Raw genomic sequence first — 23,564 nt, 5'->3', positions numbered from 1 at the left:
GATATTGACAACAAGATGACGGAGTGAAATAGAGAGAGAGACTGTGAACCAACAGTACAGTGAGACCAGGGGGAGGCTGGTGGAGGTAGAAATCAGAGGACGGGCTCATTGTAATACATGGATTGCGTTCCTCATTCCGTTCCATGCATCACAATGCATTACAAAACGTCTGCCTCCACCGGCATCCTCTGAGTGAGACGCCAGAGAGATCACCCAACCCTCACAGGTCCGCCTCAGAGCATGGTGTCTCCTACGCTGTAAACTGGCTACCTTCACCTGTGAAGGAGATACCGCAAATAATGCATACAAAAGGAAGAACAGGTGAAGGAGCTGCAGGGTGATGTTCTCATCAGGCCATGGAAACCAAGCCTGGACCAGTGTCCAGCAGCAGCCATGTTGCATGAAGCTGCAGTGGCGGAACACCATGGCCATCAGTGTGTGGACTCATCACGCCACTCTTGTAACGCCGCCTCACTGAGGACATTAAAGTGTTCTAAATACGAATCTGAAAGTATTGATGAAGTCAAGCAGAGAAAGAAAAGAAAAATCACACTTTACAGACACATTCAGTGCTGCAGTAGGAGCAGTGGTAGTATAATCATTCACGCAACGGCTAACTGTGTGATGTAGAAACCCAGTTGTGACTGAAATCATGCGTGTTTTGGGGTAACGTCATCGAGAGACAGCAGAACCCCAACGTGCCTGGGCTGTTTTCCTAATGTCCGCGAGGCACCCATCTGGACCCGGCGGAGAAGGGCCTGTGACAGCTGCAGCACGCCAGGGAGACCAGACAGACGACAGTCCTGCTCTCCACGACAACACACAACACCCCCCATCTGGGGATGAGAAGAAGCCACAACTGGAACCCCAGAGACGCGCGCGCGCGTGTGTGTGTGTGTGTGTGTGTGTGTGTGTGTGTGTGTGTGTGTGTGTGTGTGTGTGAGAGAGAGAGAGACACACAGAGAGAAACACAGAGAGAGAGAGGCAGAGACACAGAGAGAGAGGGAGAGAGACAGAGAGAGAGACAGAGACTGAGAGACAGAGAGAGAACCTCTTCAGCTCTCCCAGTCTCCCTGGTGACCGTTTGGAGCCCATGGGCAGGGCAGAGGGCGACAGAGTGGGCTGATTGGCTGATTGGAAGGCACAGGCACAGGCTGTACCCTCACCCTGAGGCCTGCTTCAATCAGTTAGCAAACATGACAAGGCTATTAAAAGCCTCCTGCCCCGTTTCCACAGCAGGAGGTGGAACAGGGGTGTGTGTGTGTGTGTGTGTGTGTGCGTGTGTACGTGTGATGGGTAGTAGCTGCAAGGCAATGAGCCCACACACAGGCACGAGTGACCCCGAAAACATGCTGCCTCACTCCGTCTTTCTCAAGCCACTGTCCTTCAGTGTCTCATGGGGTGTTGAAAACAAGCCCAGACAAGGTCAGTCAACCTGCAGGCAAATGGAGTGACTGAAACCTACTGCAGAGGAAGTCTGAGACGAAGAGGCGTTTAGCAGTGGGTTCAAAATTAACCTAATTAACCAAAAATAATGACACACTTAAGGAGAAAATTATACATGGGAAAGAAAAAAAAGAAAAGAACTTACCTTCTTAACTGCCACCTCTTGGACCTCAATTTCCTCTGCAACACATACGTTTTATTAATTATGGTCATTAGGGGACATGTTTTTTTCAATACTGTTTTTTAGACTTTCAAAGTGAACTCAAGGACTTATTCCAACTACAGACCATAGCATGCCTTACAGCATTATTGTCAGTCTGTACTGTATGAAAAAGTTGCAGAAAAAGGTATGGCTGAAATTACAATATGCAAAGTTGCTGCTCATTTATGCACTGTGTAAGGATATAGACACTTATCATTGCAGTGTCCAGAACAAACGGAAAACTGAAGTCTAAAGCTTCTTGTCATTACATTGAATACAATTAAGGTTGCAAAATTCCTGTAAGTTTGGGAAATGTTCCAATAATTTCCAATGGAAACTAAATCATCATTATAAACTATATCAGAAATTATCAGAAAGTTTCCCAAACAAATAGGAATTTTGCAACCTTAAATACAATTATACAATGCAACAAAAGGCATGAGGCAGAGCAGCTCTACGACATCAACAACAAAACAATAAAGACAATAATTTTGGGAGCAGCAGTAAAGGGAGTGAGTGTAGACAGTGCAGAATGCGTGCAATGTCAGTGGAGTGCAATGTCACTGAGCAGGGGGAGGTTGGAAGTATAAACTCCCTGGGGTGGGGGGGGGGGGGTAGTTAGTTTACAGTTAGTCTGGGATTGGAAACCAACCTGGAGGCAGAGGGGACACTATGTCGAAGAGAGAGTCATCCGTCTCCTCTGCGCCCTCTGACTGAACAGCACCCTGGAGAACAGAGAGAAGGATGGCTTTGAGTCTGATGATGAACAATAGTGAAAGACCAATGTTTTGGCACCAACTACCTTTGAAAGGCCGAACATGACTGAGGATCTATGGAACTTTGTTAGGTCTAGATTACTTTTTGTCTTGGACTTTGCCTCGCACACACGCACGCACACATGCACGCACACACGCACGCAGTCACCCGTACACTGAGTTAACACGGCCCCTGGCATGTCCTCTCTCTTGCAGGTTCATGTCTTTTTAAAGAGGATCTTTAATTCAGAAGTTGCCTTGGGTCGCCCCTAAGAGCATCAATGGCAGTGTGCGTTCTGTTTTAATCATGAGGACCATCACACACTTAAGTGGCCATCCTACCCTGTGACAGGCTAGCTAAGGTCCTCACAGCTCTTTACGTTTTAACATGCCACTAGTCCGAAACATAACGTAAAATGTGCTCTTATTACCATAGCTAGCTAGATCCAACAGATCCTTAGACCCTAATCTAGCGAATATATGCCATATCTGACGCTTTCATCAAAAGCAACTAAAATTGCAGTAAGTGCATACATTTTTCATTATATATGGTCCCAGAGGGAAATGAAACCCACAATCCAAGCACTGTTAGCGCCATGCTCTTCCAACTGAGCCACAGAGGACCACTAAAGAGTTTCCATAGATGTCAAGTCCACTGTTCTATGTCATCCATCTCTTCCACCAGTCTGCATTGCCCCTGCAGCGATTTGTAGCATGTCCACAGACTTCTAATATATGTTCAAATTACACGAGAGCCATGTTGTGCACAATGGCGCAGCATGCTGTTCACGATTCCTTGCGCCATTAACTTGTAATAATGGTAAACGCCATACGGCATCTTAAAAGGTTGTTCTGATGTGTCAGTGGGCAACCAACCCACTCAGAGCTAAACCAGAGCCAGTCCCACAAAGGAAACAGCCAGACAGAAACCTAACGAGCCTGTTCCATAACAAGGCGCATTGCATAACTTTACTGTTCAAAGTATGATGATCCATGATCTGGTGTCCTGCAGAGCAGCATTCACTATTTTATTGGACGCATGGTACCGTGAACCTGTCTCTGCTGAGGAGATGCAGAGCAAAACAAACCATCAGAGACCATAGGAGATCACTAGACTGACAACCACAGAGATATAAACCGTAGAGGTAGCTTGTCTCAGAGACCATAGGAGATCACTAGAATGACAACCAGAGGTATAAACCCTAGAGGTAACTTGTATCAGAGACCATAGGAGATGACTAGAGTGACAACCAAAGAGTTATAAGCAATAGAGGTAGCTTGTCTGATCTGGCCTCAGGTAAGATGGCTGACAGACAACACCACCAAACAATGATGCACTGTCCTCACTACTGCTCCATGTTGTCCTTGACAACTGCATATTGACAATAGAGTCATAACAGCTCTCGTTTGGGGGGTTTAGCCTACCACTTAACTCTGCTTAGAAATACATGTACAGTTAGGTCCGGAAATATTTGAGCAGTAACACAATTACCATAATTTTGGCTCTGTATGCCACCACAACAGATTTGAAATGAAACAATGGATATGTAATTGAAGTGCCGACTTTCAGCTTTAATTCAAGGGGTTGTAGGCAATATTTTTCATACAAAAATAGTGTATGAAACTTTTAGGAATTGCAACCATTTTTATACCCAGTCCCCTATTTTCAGGAGCTCAAAAGTAATTGGACAGATTAACATAATCATAAATACAATTTTCATTTTTAATACTTTGTCGAGAATCCTTTGCAGGCAATGACTGCCTGAACTCTGGAACTCATGGACATCACCAATGCTGGGTTTCCTCCTTTGCTTTGATGCTTTGCCAGGCCTTTACTGCAGCTGTCTTCAGTTGTTTGTTCGTGGATCTTTCTGCCTTTAGTTTTGTCTTCAGCAAGTGAAATGCATGCTTGATCGGGTTGAGATCAGGTGATTGACTCTGGCCATTGCAGAATATTCCACTTCTTTGCCTTGTCCATCTATATTGTGAAGCGCCATCCAATCAACTTTGCTGAATTTGTTTTTATTTATTTATAAAAACTTCAGAATGTATCTGTCTTCTGTCTTCTGTCACATCATCAATAAACACTAGTGACCCAGTGCCATTGGAAGCCATGCATGCCCATGTCATCACACTGCCTCCACTGTTTTTTACAGATGATGTGGTATGCGTCGGATCATGAGCCGTTCCAAGCCTTCTCCATGCGTTTTTCTTCCCATCATTCTGGTACAGGTTGATCTTAGTTTCATCTGTCTAAAGAATGCTCTTCCAGAACAGGGCTGGCTTTTTTTAGATGTTTTTTGGCAAAGTCTGATCTGGCCTTTCTATTCTTGAGGCTTATGAATGGCTTGCACCTTGTGTTGAACCCTCTGTATTTGTTCATGTGAATTCTTCCCTTTATGGTACACTTGGATAATGATATGCCTAGAGACTGTTCTTCACTTGGCTGGATGTTGTGAAGGGGTTTTTCTTTACCATGTAAAGGATCCTGTGATCACCCACCACTCTTGTCTTCCATGGACGTCCCGACCTTTTTGTGGTGCCGAGCTCACCAGTGCGTTCTTTTTTCTCAGAATGTACCAAACAGTTAATTTGGCCACTCCTAATGTTCCAGCTATCTCTCTGATGGATTTTGTGGTTGTTTTTGCAGCCTAACGCTGAGAGTCTGCACTTTAAGCCCATATTCATTATATAACTGTATCTTGAAGATGTTTTGGTAAACAGCTAAAATAACAAAAATTCTGTCTGTGTCCAAATATATATGGACCTAACTGTATACTGCTGCTGGGTATGCAACATGTGATAGTGAGGTGATTTGAAAGAAGAGCAGATGGCGTTCGACATACGGCACACAGATGTGACAGGCTAATTGTTGCTGAGCGGCAATGAAAGTGAGGTGATCTCATTATTTCTCACTCATTTCAATGTCGTGACCTAGCAGGGGGAGGATCCATTTTGATGCACCAGGCTGTGGTAGTGTCTCACTTCGTTTTGAGCAGCAGCTGTTCTGCTGTGTGCAGCCCTGCAGGAATACAGGTTCAGTTGGTTCTCTCACTGCAGGTTTTCCTAAGCCATTTTTGCTTTATTGGGACAGAGATAGTATACAGGATATGTCGATGGCCGGAATCGAACTAGGGACCCTGTGATTACATGGCATGCACCTTTTTTCTTTTCTTTTTCTCTTTTATTATAAAAATATTTATACAACTACAATCATAGCTATAGTATTCACATTACTCCACACTAACAATAAGTCCCAAGCACCATAAAAAACAACAACAACAACAAAAAAACACCATACCATCTCTATATGAGACAAAACCACTTGTTATTCGGGCAGTCCTTAATATTACCCTGCATAAACAAGATAAACACCTAGGCTAATACAAATAAATCACAGACACAAAACCATATCACAAACAAAAACTCAATACTTGGCTGGGTGACCCTGTCAATACGTGGCATGCACCTTAGTGGGCTATGCCACCCAGGCACCCCTCTGTTGGTTTTCTGACTGCAGTTTTTTGGGGGAATAAATCAAACTGTTTGCAGATGATGTTGCACCTTAAAGCAAAGAGCTGTGTATCCTGATGCATGTGCCCAGGTGAATGACTGTAGTCTACAACAGTACACATTTAGGTCGGATATCAAAAGGCTACATCTTATATCCATCACAGTATTTGATACCTTTGCCAGAAAAAAAGTATTCTCTCGTGAATCCAAGAAAAAGCTATTTTAATTAGAATTGGCTTTCAATACAGAAAAAAATGTAAGAGAGTGAAACCAAGCTCTTTTACTTAGAATTGGCTTTCAAATGACTTAGAAGGACAAGTGCCATGGTCACAGAGCAGACTGTCTACCAGTAATGTCTGACTGAAGAGCTCCACCTGATGGCTCCATGTTGCTGATGCCGTGAACTCAAACTAGTCTGAGAACTGACTGACTATGAACTTATGAAAGGTTTCTGTTGATTCATACTGAGTTTAACTCCTTGGTCATACAGAACAAGAGGGGAAACACCATTTGACAGTCTCATCTCATCTACTTCACTTCAAGATTCTGTCAGAAACATTAAGCTTACATACCCGTTGCATTGGCAGAGCATAAAGGTCTTCTCTGGTTTGACTTCTCCCCTGCCTTTCCAAAGACTGGTACACATGACCATCTTCTGACAGCACTTCTCTCTCTAGGTCCTCTTCCTCCTCCTCGTCACCATCATCATCATCACCATCATCATCATCATCATCATACTCCTCATTAGAGTGCCCAGGCGAGGGCAAACGTGGCCTGCCAGCCGAAGACTCGGGCCGTTTGTCTCTGAGGAAGACATAAGCAATAGATCTCAGATCAACTACTGTAACACATTGTATATTGCAAACTTTGTGATGTCCACCACTCCTATCCCTCGCTCTGAAAAAAGTAAACAAAAAATATAATAATAAAAAAAAGAAACACACAAAAAAGATCTACCACTGGAGGAAGGAAGGACACATAAGTGGCAGTATTAATGCATTATTAATTAACTATTGTTAAGTAAAGTGCAACAAGTATTGTTATTACTTACACTGTACTTACTCTGAATTTGGGGGTTAGGGTCAGAATTAGGATTAAAGTTTTAGCTGTAAGTACAGTAAGAACACTTGTTTACACCATACTCATTGTAATGTAAAGTGTTACCCTGATTTACAGTGAAGCAGGTTACCTGGTGTAGAGGCAGGTGCTGGAGTAAGGCTCAAATGTAGTGTGGGCGTCTGAACGAGAACAGTCACTTTCAGAGAAAGATCTGTGACGCACAGGAGGGACGGCTATTGTCCGTCCAGTCAACGAGGATGACAAGATTGCCGCTGCCAATGCAGACCTGTAACCAGGCATGGACAGGGACATGTTGAGAGGGAGGGGGAGATGGCAACTACAAACATATCACAACCATCATACTGCAGAGTATAGGCTAATACTGTCAAATACTACGGCCAACAGCAAACACGCATTAAGTTACTGAAATGTTCCATGACTCTTTTTAGGTTGGATGTGTCAGACTTAATCTAGTCTTAGTCTGACACTTAGGTGGACGGAATGTAGGCTAATCTGAGGTTATGGAAACATGGTGGGAAAAGACTGACAGACAAAAAAGGAGAGAAGGGGAGAAAGGGAAGTAAGGAAGGAAGGTCTCAGAGTTGACAATTACAGTGTGGTAGTATTACACATAATACCTGGGTCTCTCTGGAGAGGGGTATGGGCTGCGGGGGGGAGGGGTACGGGGGACTGCAGGCTTGGGGGCAATGGTGGCTGCAGGGATCAAGCCATGGGCTATGTGCTTCTAAATAGACCATGGAAAATCTTGTTAGGGAGAGGTTAATATAATGAAGTTGAGTCTATGATGTTTGAGAAGAAGTGTCCGTGTTACATGGATGTTATAGAGTTTAATGAGAGTGAGTAAGTATGGGGCTGTGTTCCAAAATGTACTTCTTGCGCTCCATCTTGAGCGCATCAAGTACGGATATGCTCTAGATAGAGTGCACGCATTTTGGAACCCAGCCGAGGTTTGACTCAATTCTGACAAATTGGTTGACTATAAACAACATAGACTCACCTCAAAAGGATGCGATACTGAGGGACTAACTAGAAAACCATTCTCCACAGTGTTTATGCTGGTTATGCACAGGGCCCAGAGTTTTTTCTTACCACATGACCAGGTCAGGAAAATGTTTACATTCACATTTTTGGCATTTAGCAGACGCCGTATTCCAAAGCGACTTACAATTCATACATTTGACTAAGTAAGTGAATCATCAATCCACCAGTCGTAGCAGGAAGAGTAATCTAGCTCAGGCCCGGGGCCATTGGCGGTCTCTGTGATAGAATGTCCTGGTCATAGCACTATTGCAACTCAAGGCCAGGCCTATTAGCACTGGTGGTTTTCATTATTCTCCTCTAATCTAATAATAAACTGATTCAGACCTGGGACAACAGGTAAGGTGAATCGTTGGCCATTAGTGACAATCATTAGCATATTAGTCAATTAACTGCACAGTAGAAGAAAAAACACACCAGCAGGGGTGTAAGCAGAGGCTGTGATCAAATTCCACCCAGCTTTCAACCTTTATTTGGTAACAGCGCTTGATAAGAGAGAGCATTAATAAACCTTTTTTAAAATACTTATATGTATGTATGCCAATATTAAATCACTGATAAAACGCGTATAAAAAAGACAATGCTAACATAACGAACGTTTGCTATCAAACAACCTAAACCTGTCCAACCCTAAACAACTCAAATGCAAGTGGATAGTTGTGTGAGACAGCTGTGATACAGCTTGCATGTGTCGCTAGTGACAGAAGTAGCTACTGTAACTTGTACACACTGGACTTACAAATTCTTTCTTTTCACTTCTCCTGAAGCTAAATTTGGACATTCTTCTTGATGAAGTCGTTTCTTCACCTCGCTTGAAACAAGACGTTCTCGTCGTTTAGTTTCTCGTAGAGTTTATGCACAATAAAGGCCCTTATTAAGAGTAATGTGTTCGCCGACACAATGTAATGTTTGAATCTGTTTTTTCATAATATTCAACAAGCGACTGTACGGTAGCTCAGAGGCTCAATTTCCAGTAGCCACCCGTCGTATCTAGACGCTTCGCATTCAAGGCCACCTCGATACAACGGCATCTTTTATTGGCTTACGGTAGAGTGAATAGCCACTCACTGCCCAGCTTTAATCCTCTTAGCAACGCCATATGTTGGCAATCTATTTCTCACACCCACTGCTCATTGGCCAGCAGATGGCACTATAGTACTGTCAAATGTGTTTGACGATTACCAGGTGGTAAAAGCAAACAAGTGGGTAAACTCTGAACACCATGGATTTAGTAGGTGGGTAAACCCTAACTTAAACATTCACCTAGCAGAAACAGAGCTTACAGTACACATGCCCTATAAGGCCTTACATTGGTTGGCTCTCTCACTCTCTCTTTCTCTCTCTCTGTGTCTCTCTCTCTCTCTCTCTCTCTCTCTCTCTCTCTCTCTCTCTCTCTCTCTCTCTCTCTCTCTCTCTCTCTCTCTCTCTCTCTCTCTCTCTCTCTCTCTCTCTCTCTCTCTCTCTCTCTCTCTCTCTCTCTCTCTCTCTCTCTCACACACACACACACACGCACACACGCACGCACGCACGCAAACACACACTGCATACGAAAACAGAACACAGGGGAAACTAAATGAACTTTCATTTGATGCTAATTTCCTGTGATTTTGTAATGTAGGCTGATTCCACACACACACACGCACACACACACACACACACACACACACACACACACACACACACACACACACCCACGCACCCACGCACACGCACACACTAACCACTCTGACATCAATGCTGGCAGGAGAAAGTCTTCTCTTTAATAACCCCTCCAAACCATGGAGCCCACAACATGAGAAAGTGAAATCTGTGAGCAATTTAGAATCCATTAGGCCTCCACAGTCTGTGCTCTGGCTGGAGTTCTCATGCTTATTGTATTCTACAGCGTGAGTGCACTGAGAGAAGAAGGGATGGGAATGTTTTAGAGCTTAAACTTTGATTCAGTCTGTGAGCTGAAGGGAAAATGTCCAGAGAAGTACAGTATACACAGTAGCCTACAGTGTAATATTGTATAATAACAGTTTGATGTGGCTCAGTTTGGTAGAGGATGGTGCTAACAACGCTTAAGTTGTGGGTTTGATTCTCCCTGGGACCATATATACTGACAAATGTATGCACTCACTGCAGTGTAAGTCGCTTTGGATAAAAGCGTCAGCTAAATGGCATATATCTTCACCTCTTTTCCCCACTATTGAAAGTACTACTACAAAAGTAGTTTTGTTAATAAGCACACGTCATTTCAGTTTTGGTGCGGCATCTGCTGTCTTTCAGCAGATCAAACCCCATGAGGACCAAACAAACTGAATGTCAGCTATCTCTCAGCCAGGATGAGAGGCAGGCAGCCCCCCCTGCAGTTGTTAATCCTAGGAGAAGATTAACGTCAGATAGACTCTATGCAGGAGGTAAAGGGAGAACAGTCTCCAGAACAGTCTCCAGAGGGGAGGTCACAATGGCTTCATCTCTGTCACATGTTGTTCCCAGGCCAGCACAGACAGAAGGGTTTGTCCTCAGGTTTCAAATATTTCAAAGACCAAAACACAGCTGATGGGGCTACCATGAGGGTTGGAATGTCACAGGGGGGTCAGCTGAAAAGAAAACATTGTTACCTAAACTAAAGAGAAAGTGTTTCTAAGATCATTGGGATCAAGTGACAGATGAGGTAAGAACTGCACACATGCATGTCCTGCTGAGGGTCAATTATCTGTTTTGTATGACAGATGAGATAATGCACTCTCAAAGAGGCTGAATAATATATACTGTACATACAGTATATGCCATTTAGCTGACGCTTTTAACCAAAGCGACTTACATTGCAGTGAGTGCATACATTTTTCAGCATATATGGTCCCAGCAGGAATCAAACCCGCAACCTAAGCATTGTTAGAGCCATGCTCTACCAACTGAGCCACAGAGGACCACCAGTGAAGACATTGTAGTTCATGTATCGAAATGCATGTGTTAGGAGAAATATACACTGTGTGTAACAATTTGCATCTATAAAGTACCTTTAACAAGTTCAAAGCACTTTCTCCTATGGAAGACAAGAGAAACACTTCACATTTAATCAGTTCATCCCCATATTTTATTTATTTTATTCAAGTTGACAGAAACAACTGCGAAAACGACAAATAAGACAATCAATAGCAAAGATGTTGTCACCACCAAGTATTGTGCAGTAAAGGACAACGTGAAGCAATGGCCCATTTGCCATAGAAACCATGAGCAAAAAACAAAATGTCTATACAAGCCAGGGGACATTGAATGTACAAATAAAGCAACCAAAATTAGGACCAACATGTGCAACAACACACAGACACTGTAAGACAGGCAATAATGAGGGCCGTTTAGGTAAAGGCCTCCCAGAAGAGAACAGGGTCAATACTTAATGCGACTACTCTATCATATAATTTTATACTCGCATGAAGTTAAATGTGCCCTTTCAATCGTCTTCCTTCATATTAATGCAAAAAAGAGTTATATTAAAAACTGTACAGGCAAGGGAGAGGATATTTTGCTTTTTTCTTCTTCTATGCATTCATTTTACTTCAGCAATGATGAGCAAAAGACAATACAAAAGATGTATAACTGAGGTACTGCAGGTGTCTTATAGTTCAGCTAAGCCCAAGTACCAAATGTTATATACAATATGCTGCTTTGAAGAAGTACTTAGATAGAGCGCCATGAATGGTATTTCCTCAAAGAAGACACAACATCTTCAGATAAACCTTTGTACCAATGTATTACATATGATCCCAGTCACACAAGTGTGAGCCTGCGAAAGCTGAACAGACATTCTTTTGCAACAGCATATAACCAACATAGACTTCACAATTTTATCCACAAACTAGTTCAGAAGTTACATAACATACACATACACATACATATTCATATTTGTTTTTGTTTCTTTTTTGTTTTTATTACATAAATAATTTGATTATCAAACATGTATAATAATCTACTTTGTAGATAATGAAATAGCCCGACACAACAAAGTGTCAAGCACAATATAATATGTAAATCCAGTTGACGTAAAGACAATGGTGGAGCTTCTAACAGACTGACTGTGAACTTTGATCTAAACCACACTTGGTGATACAATTCCCCTGGCACTGGAAAACAGACAAGATAGCCACAGTCTTCCCTTCTGCTCACAATACATCCTTCATTAACTGCAACCTTACACATTAACATTCACATGACCTAGTACACGGTCAACTCTCTAAGGGTGAGCGGTCCTTGCTCTACCAAAACTGAACTGCGATTCAGCACTACCGAAGGAAGGGGCGACTCTGTGTGTGACACAAAGACCAGTTTCCTTACAGCTGACTATATCATGTACTGTAGAGAAATCTAGCATAATGAGATGCATGTGATTTTGATGGCACAAGGGTTTTTTGGTGTACGGCACTGATCTCCTGCACTGGTCCCCTCTCTGACCGTACAGTACATGCGCCCAGAAAACACCCCACAAAAAACACACAATTCCTCCATTCATCAACAGTAATCGTACATGTACTAATAAGAAATGACACAAATAAAAAATAAAGATATATATACAGTATATATATAAATTTCAGCAGCTTACAGCGCATCGTGTTCATCCAGCACTCCCAACACATGCGGACTCCATGGTTAAAGCATGATTTCCTTCACCTACCCTCATACACGCTGGAATAGCAACAGTAGGATGTCAGGACATTGACTTTTCCAGTTAAAAATGTGTTAGTTTAAACTTAACTTGTGCTCCATTTCCAATGCTCCACTTTCTCAGACTGTAGCTAATAATATATGGCATTTGACAACATACAGTAGACAACATGGAATGTATACATCAGGAATATGCAGGGACTTCTGCAGTGTATCGAATTACACTGTAACAAACAAAAAACAGGTTGTCAGCCCTGCTGTGCAAGATCTACAGCTCCTCATCTCCATTTCAACACCACACAGTTGTCGAAGCAACGCCCAACGCGTGCTTCAGCAACAACAGACCGACCTACACTCTCTCTCTCAGGTTAACACACATGACGTTGGGGAAGCTATGTGCAAACCTGTGTTTTTCCTTCAAATCCACCTGGACCTGTCATGCTACTTTTCCTTCACATTCACATCATACAGTTTGCTCTTAGCCAGTAGAGAGAGCGTGCGTGTGTGTGTGTGTGTACAGTCCTGTGTGTGTGTGTGTGTGTGTATGTGTATGTGTGTACAGTCCTGTGTGTGTGTGTGTCCTAGTAGAGGGCACTGTCGTTGTAGGAGCTGGAGCTGGGGAAGGTGGGGCAGGGCTTGTTCCAGGGCAGAGAGCCAGAGTAGTCTGCGGTGGGGAGGCTCAGGGTGCTGGCGCTCTTCAGACGGTTCTTCATGCCCCAGCTCAGGAAGGACATCTTCTTGGTCACCTTGCGGGACTTGGTGCTCTTGTCATCCTCGTCGAAGGCCAGGCAGATCATGGAGTAGGTCTTGGGGAGGCCGCCGCAGTAGGTGGCACTCTTGCTGGGCTGAAGGGGAGAGAGGTCAGAGGTCAGCTGGATTGACTAAATATTAAATCTACCAGAATCAGCCTATCGTGACATAGTATAGAAGATGCAACACATGCAGTAGAAACTGCTCCATTTGACAAAGTGAAAGGGCAATTTTTCATTAGAAGCTGAGCTGTATGGTTTGTTCGTCAAGTTGAGAAAGACACACTACTCCAAAGTGAAAGCTGAGAATTTGTCAGCACTGGAAATAGCTTAAGTCCCAGTGGGAATTTACCTGCCACTGTTGATCAGAAACTAAATGAAGGTTGACCTTCCTGGGTTCCTCAGAGCCAATAGGAGGGGTGAATGTTTTGTGTGTGTGTGTGTGTGTGTGTGTGTGGTAGGGGGGCTCACCATGGGCAGGCCGTTGTCCATCATACTGACGACGCGGATATCTATCCCTTCCTCGTCCACGTCCTTCAGCAGCTGCATCACCTCGCTCAAGCTCATCCACTTGCAATCCTTGTCGCCAACGGTAACAATGTAGTCACCCTCTTTCAACCCTTCCGCCTGGGAAACCAGAGATAAAAGGGAAAAAGAGGAGGGGGGGGGGTTAATGAGGGGGCAGTTCCATAAATGCAGCCCAATGAAAGGCTCTCGCTCAATCTATCACGGTGTCAATGTTTACAGTCGTGGAATTATCTGTAGGGCGACAGATTCAGTTCGTCCCTGATGCCACATGCTTTAACATTGGTGAAACTGTTCGGTATGCGAGAGCAAACATATAGTGCGTTGACAGTGTTGTGAAATTGTTGGCAGTGAAATGGTGGAAAACAAACACACTTATCAAGAGGGCAAAGCATTTATGGTGCTAGGGAGGAAGGGTGTGTGTGTGCGTGTGCCCGCGTGCGTACGAGAGAGATTTTGTGTGTCTAACGCTCTAAAGCACAAGGTCAAAGACCTGTTTGTGACAGACCACTCATTCCAGCCCTGTAGGAAACATGACTTTATCAACAGGGCCTCTGTTGATCCACTTTAACCCCAAGCCTTTTATTTACATGTCTAGGGTTGGAGTGTGCCAAGGAAACTCAAAAGAACAATCGATCTATCATAAAGCATAAAATTCAGTTGAATGGAGTTCAATTCAATTCAAAATCAAGTTCATTAAAGTCAAAAAAGAGTTGGCCAACAGTGAGCACCCCTGAGGGGGTACAGAGAGAGCCTTATGTAATGTTGCTAATCCCTTTCTACAAGCAGCCTGGCAGGCCTAATCAGGGCCTGCGCTTTGTTAAAAGATATTAATGAGCATTCTGACTGAAAAGACTGCAGGAGCAAAAGCTCCCCAAACTTTAATTAAATTAGCCAGAGGAGGAGGGTGTGGGCGGGCAGGGGGGGGGGGTTCATTCCTGAACAAAACAAAGGCCCTACGCTGCATATCTTTCCAGGAATTCAGAGATTTCCATTTTGGGTTTTGTTTGTGCTGAAATGTTACTATAATGGCAACAGAATTTTAATTAGGGAAACTGGGCAGAGACCATATTGTTGAAAGAATATTAGGACAGTATATGTTCAAGTTTGAATAGATGTTGTGGTGATGGCATGGCTCTGTGCAACACTTTAGAGTCTGCTGGCCAACTGTGTTTGAAGCAATCAATGTAAGACATAAGTAGACATCATTTGACATCACCCAATTAATTTCAATAATAGTAGCTTGTGTCGCTAATCCGCCAAGAAGAAGGCATGAGCGTAATTTCCAGTAATTATAGAACATCACAGTCATCCAGGAATCTATCTCATTCGGCCAGGAACAATACAGACTCCACCATTGGAATTACATTGGCAATTGTCTTTTTAGGCAGAACCAGTCAGTGAAAATTACAGCAGTACCACAAGTCGCCACTTTGCAGCGTGCTTGCCAGGCGACCGATTGACCCCATGGTTTGAAGGCTGTTCACTGCATTACCAGACTATTTGGGGACTGCTGAGTAATGACAGATTGGCTGTGTTATCCTTTGGTTACAATGGTAACTCATTGAGTGAAACTCGGATGTAAACTTTATCTTGTACGTACCGGTCTTGTATCCGTGACTCACGAACAAAGCATATGTCTGTCAATATGAGCCCCTAAACTTAATGGTGTCTACCTTCTAACTAAATGTGTCAGTCATTGATGTGAGGGCAGTTGACCTCGACTGAAACCTCAGTATGTATGTGTGCATCATCAAAACCCAAGTCTACTCTCTGCTTTATGTGTGCATCAGTATAACCCTTCCCCCTTAGTCTACTCTGTGCTTTATGTGTGCGTCAGTATAACCCTTCCCCCTTAGTCTACTCTGTGCTTTATGTGTGCGTCAGTAGTATAACCCTTCCCCCTTTGTCTTCTCTGTGCTTTGCGAGTGCGTCAGTATAACCCTTCCCCCCTGGTTTAGGCTGTAGGAGGTGTTACTCACAGCGGCAGGGCAGAGGGGGTCCAGGGAGTGCACCTGGACAGGTGGCTCTCCCTTCAGGGTGAAGCCCAGATCGCCGTCCTCCAGATGCACCCTCACGGTGCGGGGGGCCGTCCAGCGCTGCTTGGCATTGAACACCGACAGAGGACCCTGGAGAAGAGAAGAGAGAGAGAGAGAGAGAGAGACGCACACAGGTCACTATGGTTACCTGCCATGCAGGGTTTCCGTTAACCGGTAATTCCCGGACTTTGTCCGGTAAAATTTGTCGAAGTCCGACAATTTGAAAACTCGTCGGACAAAATGTCCGGTGAAAATAATTCCCTCTAAGCACAATTTGAATACAATTCGCTAAAGTTCACATTTTGTATTCAACTTGGCTTTGGGCCACCATTCTCAGCTGAGCACCAAACACACACACTGCCCGAGAGAGAAGGACCCGCCCCCTCCAGCCAGCCTATAGGCTAACCAAAGGGGGCGGGTCCTTCTCTCTCGGGCAGTGCCGCGCGTGCACGAGTGTGTGTGTGTCCGGTGCCCAGCTGAAAATGGTGGCCCGAAGCGGAAAGCCTTAACTTTATCGCACAATAACAAGGATAACAAACGAAACGGACAACATTTACACTAAGATGGAGACAAACTTCAGCGATATGATCTAACAGCCGGTTTTCAGGACGACATACAGACCCGTATGAGCTTACAGGGCTATCCCCTAAGTATGATTTGACAGGCAGCTAAACGAAATGCCTTCTCAACCAGCGAGACCTGGGGGGTGTTCTATCAACGTCGCCAAAGGAAAACCTAGGCCTACTTCGCCAAGTCCCGCGAGACTCTTAAAAAGATCCAGGCATATCTTGATAGATCTCGCGAGACTTGTCAAAACAAGCCCAGACTTTCCTCCAGCGACGTCGATGGAACACCCCCCTGGTTATAGAAATGACGTTGTTTTATTGATAAAAAATAAAAAAAAGGGTAAAACTGGAAAGAGAAAATAGAAAACTCACATTAATCCCAAACAATTTAACAAACTTCAGTTAACGTAATGTGGAGTCCGTTCATTGATCGATGCTGTCTGTTCAGTTCCCAGTGAGGCGCCCGTTCAGCGCTGGACCCGTTCAGCGCTGGATTTGACGCATGGCATAGCGCGCATGCGTCAAATCATGTTATATTATTATATAGCTCGCATCTAATCGTATCGGATGAGAAATAGACATTAAATGGCATATATAGGCCGCTACACAACAGTAATCACCGCGACAAACAGCTATATTAGATTTGAAGAAGAAAAAATATTTTTTATTATATTTTAATATGATGACCGGAATATATCACGTTTGTCCGGTAAATCGAATTCTTCCCGGACACGATGTCCGACGGCAAATTTTTCTAACGGAAACCCTGCTGCCATGGAGACCCTGAGTGTTGTTATTCAAACACCATTGTTAGTGCGCGGTTACGGGGTAACAGAGTATAGAGGGTGATTAAAAGAGAAAAACACCAGGTCGTGTTTGCCTCATACTCATTAAAACCACTATAAATAAGTGTTGTCATTCAAGATGAAAACTGTGAAATCTTAACTTTGAGTGGACACTTGATATTGATCAAATGAAGACTTGGTAACTGAGTTCAAGGTGCTGTTACTGTATGTTAATTCATGGCTTTCTCAAGGACTGCACACACTACAAAACACAGAGATCTTCACGATACTGGTGGAACGAGCTTCTCACGGCTGTCAGAACTGCAGAATCACTCCCCATCTTCCGCCAGAGACTGAAGACCCTTAACTACACCCTTAACTACACCTTAACTGTTTCTCCTGAGACATCTACTACCCCCCTGTACTGTTTCTCCTATGTCATAAAAATAAAATAAAAATGTATTGAGCATAGATTACTTCTTCCTGCTAAGACTGATGGATAGATGATTCACTTACTTAGTCAAATGTATTTGTTGTACGTCGCTTTGGAATAAGGAATCTACTAAAATGTAATGTAAATCCACTCAGATCCTCTCAGGCATGTATGAACCCTGGCTCACGCTCTGCTTATCGCCATGGCGATCTAACAGATACGGGAGGATTACGTTCCATCCTCTGTCGTTGTTCTACACAGCCAAAGGGGATCTCTACCCTATCAGGCTCAGAGAGCGACTGTAGCAAGCCGATGAGAACGCACCACGCCATAAACCCATGATATACTGTACTGAGGCATACGGAACAAGTGTGATTTCAGGTGACTTTTGGGGTGTTATCATCATCATCATCATCGTCTTTTGGGGGGGAAAGGTTAAGACTCTCGGGGTAAGGTTTTGAGAGTTAAAGTTTACGATATGTTTTTGAGAACTTTAATCCAGCCCGAGCAAACTTGAGCTGCCCTTCACTCTTCCTGTGACAGTATGTCACACTTTTACCATATGAAGTGGGAGGACGATAACGTTGAGGACTGTGTTAGCAAACCTGACAGTAACCCTGAACCACAACCCCGACCTAGGCCACACCTTCAACCCAATGCAGCCCCAACACCCAAACAGGTTTGTCAGAGCAACCGGGTGTGTCTGCACGCTGACGCCGGCCACACCCCCCTGTCACTGCACCCTACAGTCACAACCATAAATCTAGCTGCTTCGGAGCATAATTTGTAATTGCGAGTTCAACTAACTCACAATTCTAATTTATGCCTTTCAAACACAGCCCAGAATAACATCATAAGATCATCAGAGCATACGGCGGTTCTGAAGCGCTTCCCTCTATGGTTAATGTTAGTACTGCCTTACTGCACTCTTAGGAAGATTTTATTTTTTTTCTTCAATCGGTTCTCTTCACCACTTTACGGTTGTTTTCTAGATAGAACCATTTGTTTCTAAGAGTGCAGCTCTGGAGTATTGCATTCAGAAACAGCACACAAGCTCTGGGTGTTCAGAAGACTTTTATTTTTTTAAAGAAAAGCACAAATCCAGAGCTAAGTCATGCCGATTTCTGAATAAATACATTTACACACACACATACTGTATATGTATATATGAAAAGGGAACATTGTTAATGAGGAAGATTAGTAACCCACATACCAGCTTTTGGAAAAAGTCTGTGACTTTCACCTTAGTGGACACAGGCACTTCCATCTCAGCCTTGTGCTCCGTTTTCGCTGAGGAAGAACAAAGAAGCCGTTATCTTACGGTGTGTTTGTCATCACAACACCACGGATAGCCTTCCTCCTCCACAGAGGAGCTTATAGGCTGGGTGATGACACTGTAAACATTGAATCATATATGTACCTAGAACTAAGCTATTGATGGTGATTTTCCACACGCACACACGCACGCACCCACACACACACGCACACGCACAGAATTCAACCAAACAACTGTGACGATAATCAAATCTAAGACCATTATCACTGACAATTAAATAGAACAAACACCACAGTAATTGGGGGGGGGGGGGGGGGGGAGTCAAACACGGGTGATAAGACTCTTTGTTTAGTTTGTGTAGTCACTCACAGATGATGTCAGGAGCCTGCAGGTAGTCGGTGAACTCATCATCCGTGTTGTTTTCGTTGAACTTGCCCATCGAGCGCTTGTGGCTGGCCTGCAGGATGTCTTGGAGGACATCCAGCTTGCGGAGGTGGCGACACAGCGCGTGGATCCTCAGTGCCTCCTCATGACCCATGATGGCCCTGCTCAGGTGAGCCTTACCTGGGGAAGGAGGAGAGGTGGAGAAGGGACGGGCAGGTCAGGAGGGCATGCCACTTTCAGAACTCGTAATACACTCAAGATATATGTGCTGAAAGTGCAGTGCAGAGCTTAACCAGTCAATCATCATGATTTCCATTGTGTGATCAACTCAAGTTCACAGAGTAGAAAGTGTAAAAAAATAAAATATATATAAAAAAAAAATAATAATTGGCTGATGTTTACGCTGAGGCCCTGAGGACTGTGGGATGTGTAATTCACTCACCTAAGCTTCGCCGCTCCTCTCGCTTCCTCAGGATGTCGAGGGCAGAGTGGCCGTCTGGCATGGCGTCATACACCTGTGACAGGACCTTCTCCTGCTGGTCCTCGTCATCGCTGGGGCTCACTGCCAACACAGGGACAAGGCCACAGTCATGAGGCATCACACACTTTTTTATTTAACCTTTATTTAACCAGGAAAAGCCTCATTGAGATTACAAATCTATTTTTCAAGAGCGTCCTGGCCAAGACAGGCAGCACAATTAACAGGGTTGCACACGTACAAACATTTACAATGAAAACAGAGAATAATTACAGAATCATAATATCAAAAACATTGATTCGTCACAAATCGTCAACATCTGGGATGAAACAGGCGCAATATAAATCAGTCAAAACATCTCCAACCAGATGTGCCTGCCTCCCAGTCATTTAGAGTGACTTTAAATGCATCCTGTGTGACCAGCTCTTGAAGATTCAGATAAGTTTGCAACTGGTTCCAAGCAGAGGAAGCAAACTAAACAAACAAGAAAATCACAGGCAAACTTTTCACACTGGGATGACTGTGTGACTAATCCTGAAGGGGGGGGGGGGGGGGGGGGGGGGGGTAAATGGCCCTAACACATTCACAAGCAAATCCAAAGATATTGGAAAATGCTGCTTGTGATGTACGGTTGAACAAGTCTTGAGTCTAACGCAGCGGCCCGGTTACTAGACAGAATGTGACTAAAGGTCCGGTGCGTTCCTCGTTTGTCATTTTATCTAGCACTACTATTTCTGTAGGATGCAGGAATTTCCTCATATACTGCCAAAGTGTGGGCCAGGGCTAAATGAGGTAGTTCCCTCCTCCCCTCCCTCCCCTCCATCCTCCCCATCCCAGCCCGCCTCCCACCCACCCACATCCCGTCCCATTTTGCTATGTCCTGGGTGGCATTGGACGTAACAGAAGCCCTGCTCTCCCTCAACTGGAGCCACCTGGGGTTGTTGACGACAGCGCAGGGTTACAATTTCCTTATCTGTCTTGTTAAATGACCGTTGGCTGTGGTCCTCAGAGCTGGAGGACAGAAACAGCCTTTCAGTGCAGGAGAGGGAGGTTTGTTTGAACACAAAAAAAGGTGTTATGTAACTGGGCCTGTCTGGCCCAGCCTGGGCCAGGCTCGCTCTGTCTCTCTGTCCCCCCCACCTCAGATACTTTTAGTGAGGACAGGCCATTAACGGCTACTCAAAATCGGATACCTGACAAGCTGATATCTCTTTGGAATGAAAGAAGAAGGTGTGGTGAATTAACTTCACTGTTCCACTAAAAGGTTATAGGCACCTGACCGTGGTCTACCTAGGCAAGTTGCCAATAACTATTATACAACTCTTTCTCTCTCTCTCTCTCTCTCCACCCAGCTCCATCCCTCTCCCTCCCTTCCTTCTTTCCTCCTTCCCTCCATCCCTCCCTTTCTCACAATCACAGATAAAAGGGATATGATTGGCTGATTCACTCACGCTGGTGGTCCAATAGGGCGGTGGCCACAAAGTAATGCGCCAGGGAGCGGTAGTGGTTGGTTTTGACCTGGGCCATGGTGGACCAGAAGAAGGGCACGTTGTCTTTGATGGGGGTCTGGATCATGGACTGGTGCACCTGGTCGTACGTGTCCCCAACCTGGGGGAAGAGGGGATGGAGGGAGGTGGGGGTGGGGAGGTCATGTTACAGCAAGTACATTAACATTTCAACATTTTAGCAGATGCTTTTATCCAAAGCGATGAAAGATTATGGGGACAGTCTCCCTGGAATAACTTAGGGCTAAGTGCCTTACTCAAGGGCACACTAGTGGTCGTGTTCCCAGGTTGGGATTTGAACTCATGACCTTCTGATCACCAACTATCCTATCCCTATCCACTAGGCCACCACTACCCCCAAGTACCGTACATGAACTGTTCTTTGCCCAGAGAGAATTAAGTGGGGCTGGGGAACGTGACACTGGTGGTGGCATTCAGAGACTGTTAATGGAGACACCCTGTGGAGGGCTAAAAATAACCCCCATCTGAATGAGCTGATTGTTACAATCAACCAACCTCGACGTGCACAGAGACGGTACGTGTCTGGCTTTTAGAAGACTGGCTTTATCATTGATCATGAAACTTATAAACCTGTCGCCATGCTATCAATCATATCATAATGTATTTATATTATTCTATATTACGATTTAATATGTCTATGATATAAAGTCGCTGTTCTGCATATATATGTATACATATGCAGTACCTGGTACTGTGTGTGTGTGTGTAGACTATCTATAGAGATATCCGACTGTACCTTGGCAGACTCCTGCGCCATCTTCATGAGGGAGAAGAACTGGTTCCGGATGCCCGGCATGGCGATTTTCTCAAACAGGCACTCCTGGGCCTGGGCCAGCATCATCTTGATCAGCATGCTCAGCATGGCAGGACTCATGTCGTAGCTGGGTGTGTGTGTGAATGTCTCTTTCAGGTGGTTAAGAATGCCTGTGGACCAGGAAAAAACAGAAGAAAGTGGGAAGATCAATGTGCGTCACAACACCACTGTTCCAACGTTCCTCGTTCCGCTTTGAAGTCACTTGTGAGGCAACACTTTTTCCCTCTCCACCGAACAAAACGCTTGGATATTTGGGGATTTTCACTGTGGAATCATGCTGTCAAACGGCATTTCCACTCCGGTAGATAAACTGCCATGAAGCACAACCCCGCCATTACTGTTATGCTGTTCTACAACGCATTCCCTCTGAAGCCTATGTATTAACTCCAAAACTCAAACTCAACTTTCATTTTTGTAATCTACTGTACACTTTGGCTGAGTCTCTTATTTTGGGCATTAAAAAAAGCTGGCAGGAGGGAGCTGCAGACAGGATAATAACAGAGGAGTCATCCTCGAGGCCTCCATGAGCGGTTCTGCTTATGCTAGTTGGGTCCTACAGCGTCTTACCTTCTCGTGTTCCCCTGGCCAAACGCCACAGAGTTCACGTTCTGCATGATAAGCTCGAGTTGAGACAGCGACATCTTGCTTACTCCTCCTGTTTTATTACATTCACTGAATACTAACCACACAGGTTTCCATAACAATAATAACGCTTTTATATAATATAGTAGACGTCTCAATTATGACATGACAGTGAAGATTACACCGAGGGACGCAGTCACAAGTGCTGTAATTATCGCGCCGACCTCGTCGAGCAGGACCGTAATTCTATTAAGATTCTGTCTGGGTTTTTCAGAGAAACGAAAAACAACAACAACAATAGGGAAACTGGTTCACATGGCGCGGGGTTGGAATCCTGCTTCCATGGAAACAGGCCAGGTGTCTTTCAGCCAGAGATATATAGACACACACACGCACACACACACACACACAGATAGAGAGGCGTGTTTTGGTTGCAAGACTGGCAGCCTCTGGCACTGGCGCGCGTACACACACACACACACACACACACACACACACCTCCATTATTATTCATAAGTAGAGGATGTGAGTGACATATGGGCTTTTCCTGGTAGTGAGGATAATGGAGCATTGTGTTTTTAGTGTGTTTGGAGGGTGACCAACAACAATGGCACAGTAGTGTTGTGTTAGGCAGCAGGTGTGTCTAAAACCAGCAGAATCTAGTTTTGAAGGCTGTGGATTACTGCTTAGACAGCCCTTCTCACCAGTAAGTCACCCCCGGGCTGA

General features: G+C 44.4%; 2 protein-coding genes across 3 annotated transcripts in view; both read right to left on the bottom strand.

Annotated features, from left to right (window-relative positions):
- cep89 (centrosomal protein 89) overlaps positions 1-3,208 on the bottom strand; it is a gene marked incomplete at both ends in the record, with an annotated part of 116,900 nt that extends 113,692 nt beyond the window's left edge. Inside the window, 3 exons of the mRNA XM_080539687.1 lie at positions 1,592-1,626; positions 2,301-2,373; positions 3,152-3,208. Of these exons, the coding sequence (XP_080395813.1) occupies positions 1,592-1,626; positions 2,301-2,373; positions 3,152-3,208 (165 nt within the window). The remainder of the gene's footprint in view (positions 1-1,591; positions 1,627-2,300; positions 2,374-3,151) is intronic.
- Positions 3,209-11,142: 7,934 nt separating this feature from the next.
- rhpn2 (rhophilin, Rho GTPase binding protein 2) overlaps positions 11,143-23,564 on the bottom strand; it is a 33,090-nt gene continuing 20,668 nt past the window's right edge. For both annotated transcript variants that reach the window (XM_080538928.1, XM_080538929.1), the window contains 8 exons: positions 22,179-22,366; positions 21,368-21,524; positions 19,881-20,000; positions 19,424-19,618; positions 18,992-19,068; positions 15,938-16,084; positions 13,902-14,057; positions 11,143-13,526 (listed from right to left, as the gene is read on the bottom strand). In XM_080538928.1, coding sequence (XP_080395054.1) covers positions 13,263-13,526; positions 13,902-14,057; positions 15,938-16,084; positions 18,992-19,068; positions 19,424-19,618; positions 19,881-20,000; positions 21,368-21,524; positions 22,179-22,366 — 1,304 coding nt within the window. In that variant the 3' untranslated portion in view covers positions 11,143-13,262. The remainder of the gene's footprint in view (positions 13,527-13,901; positions 14,058-15,937; positions 16,085-18,991; positions 19,069-19,423; positions 19,619-19,880; positions 20,001-21,367; positions 21,525-22,178; positions 22,367-23,564) is intronic.

This window comes from Nansenia antarctica (genome assembly GCF_963989245.1).
Source record: "Nansenia antarctica genome assembly, chromosome: 9".
NCBI classification, from domain to species: Eukaryota; Metazoa; Chordata; class Actinopteri; order Argentiniformes; family Microstomatidae; genus Nansenia; species Nansenia antarctica.
This window is presented reverse-complemented; position numbering and strand designations above follow the sequence as displayed.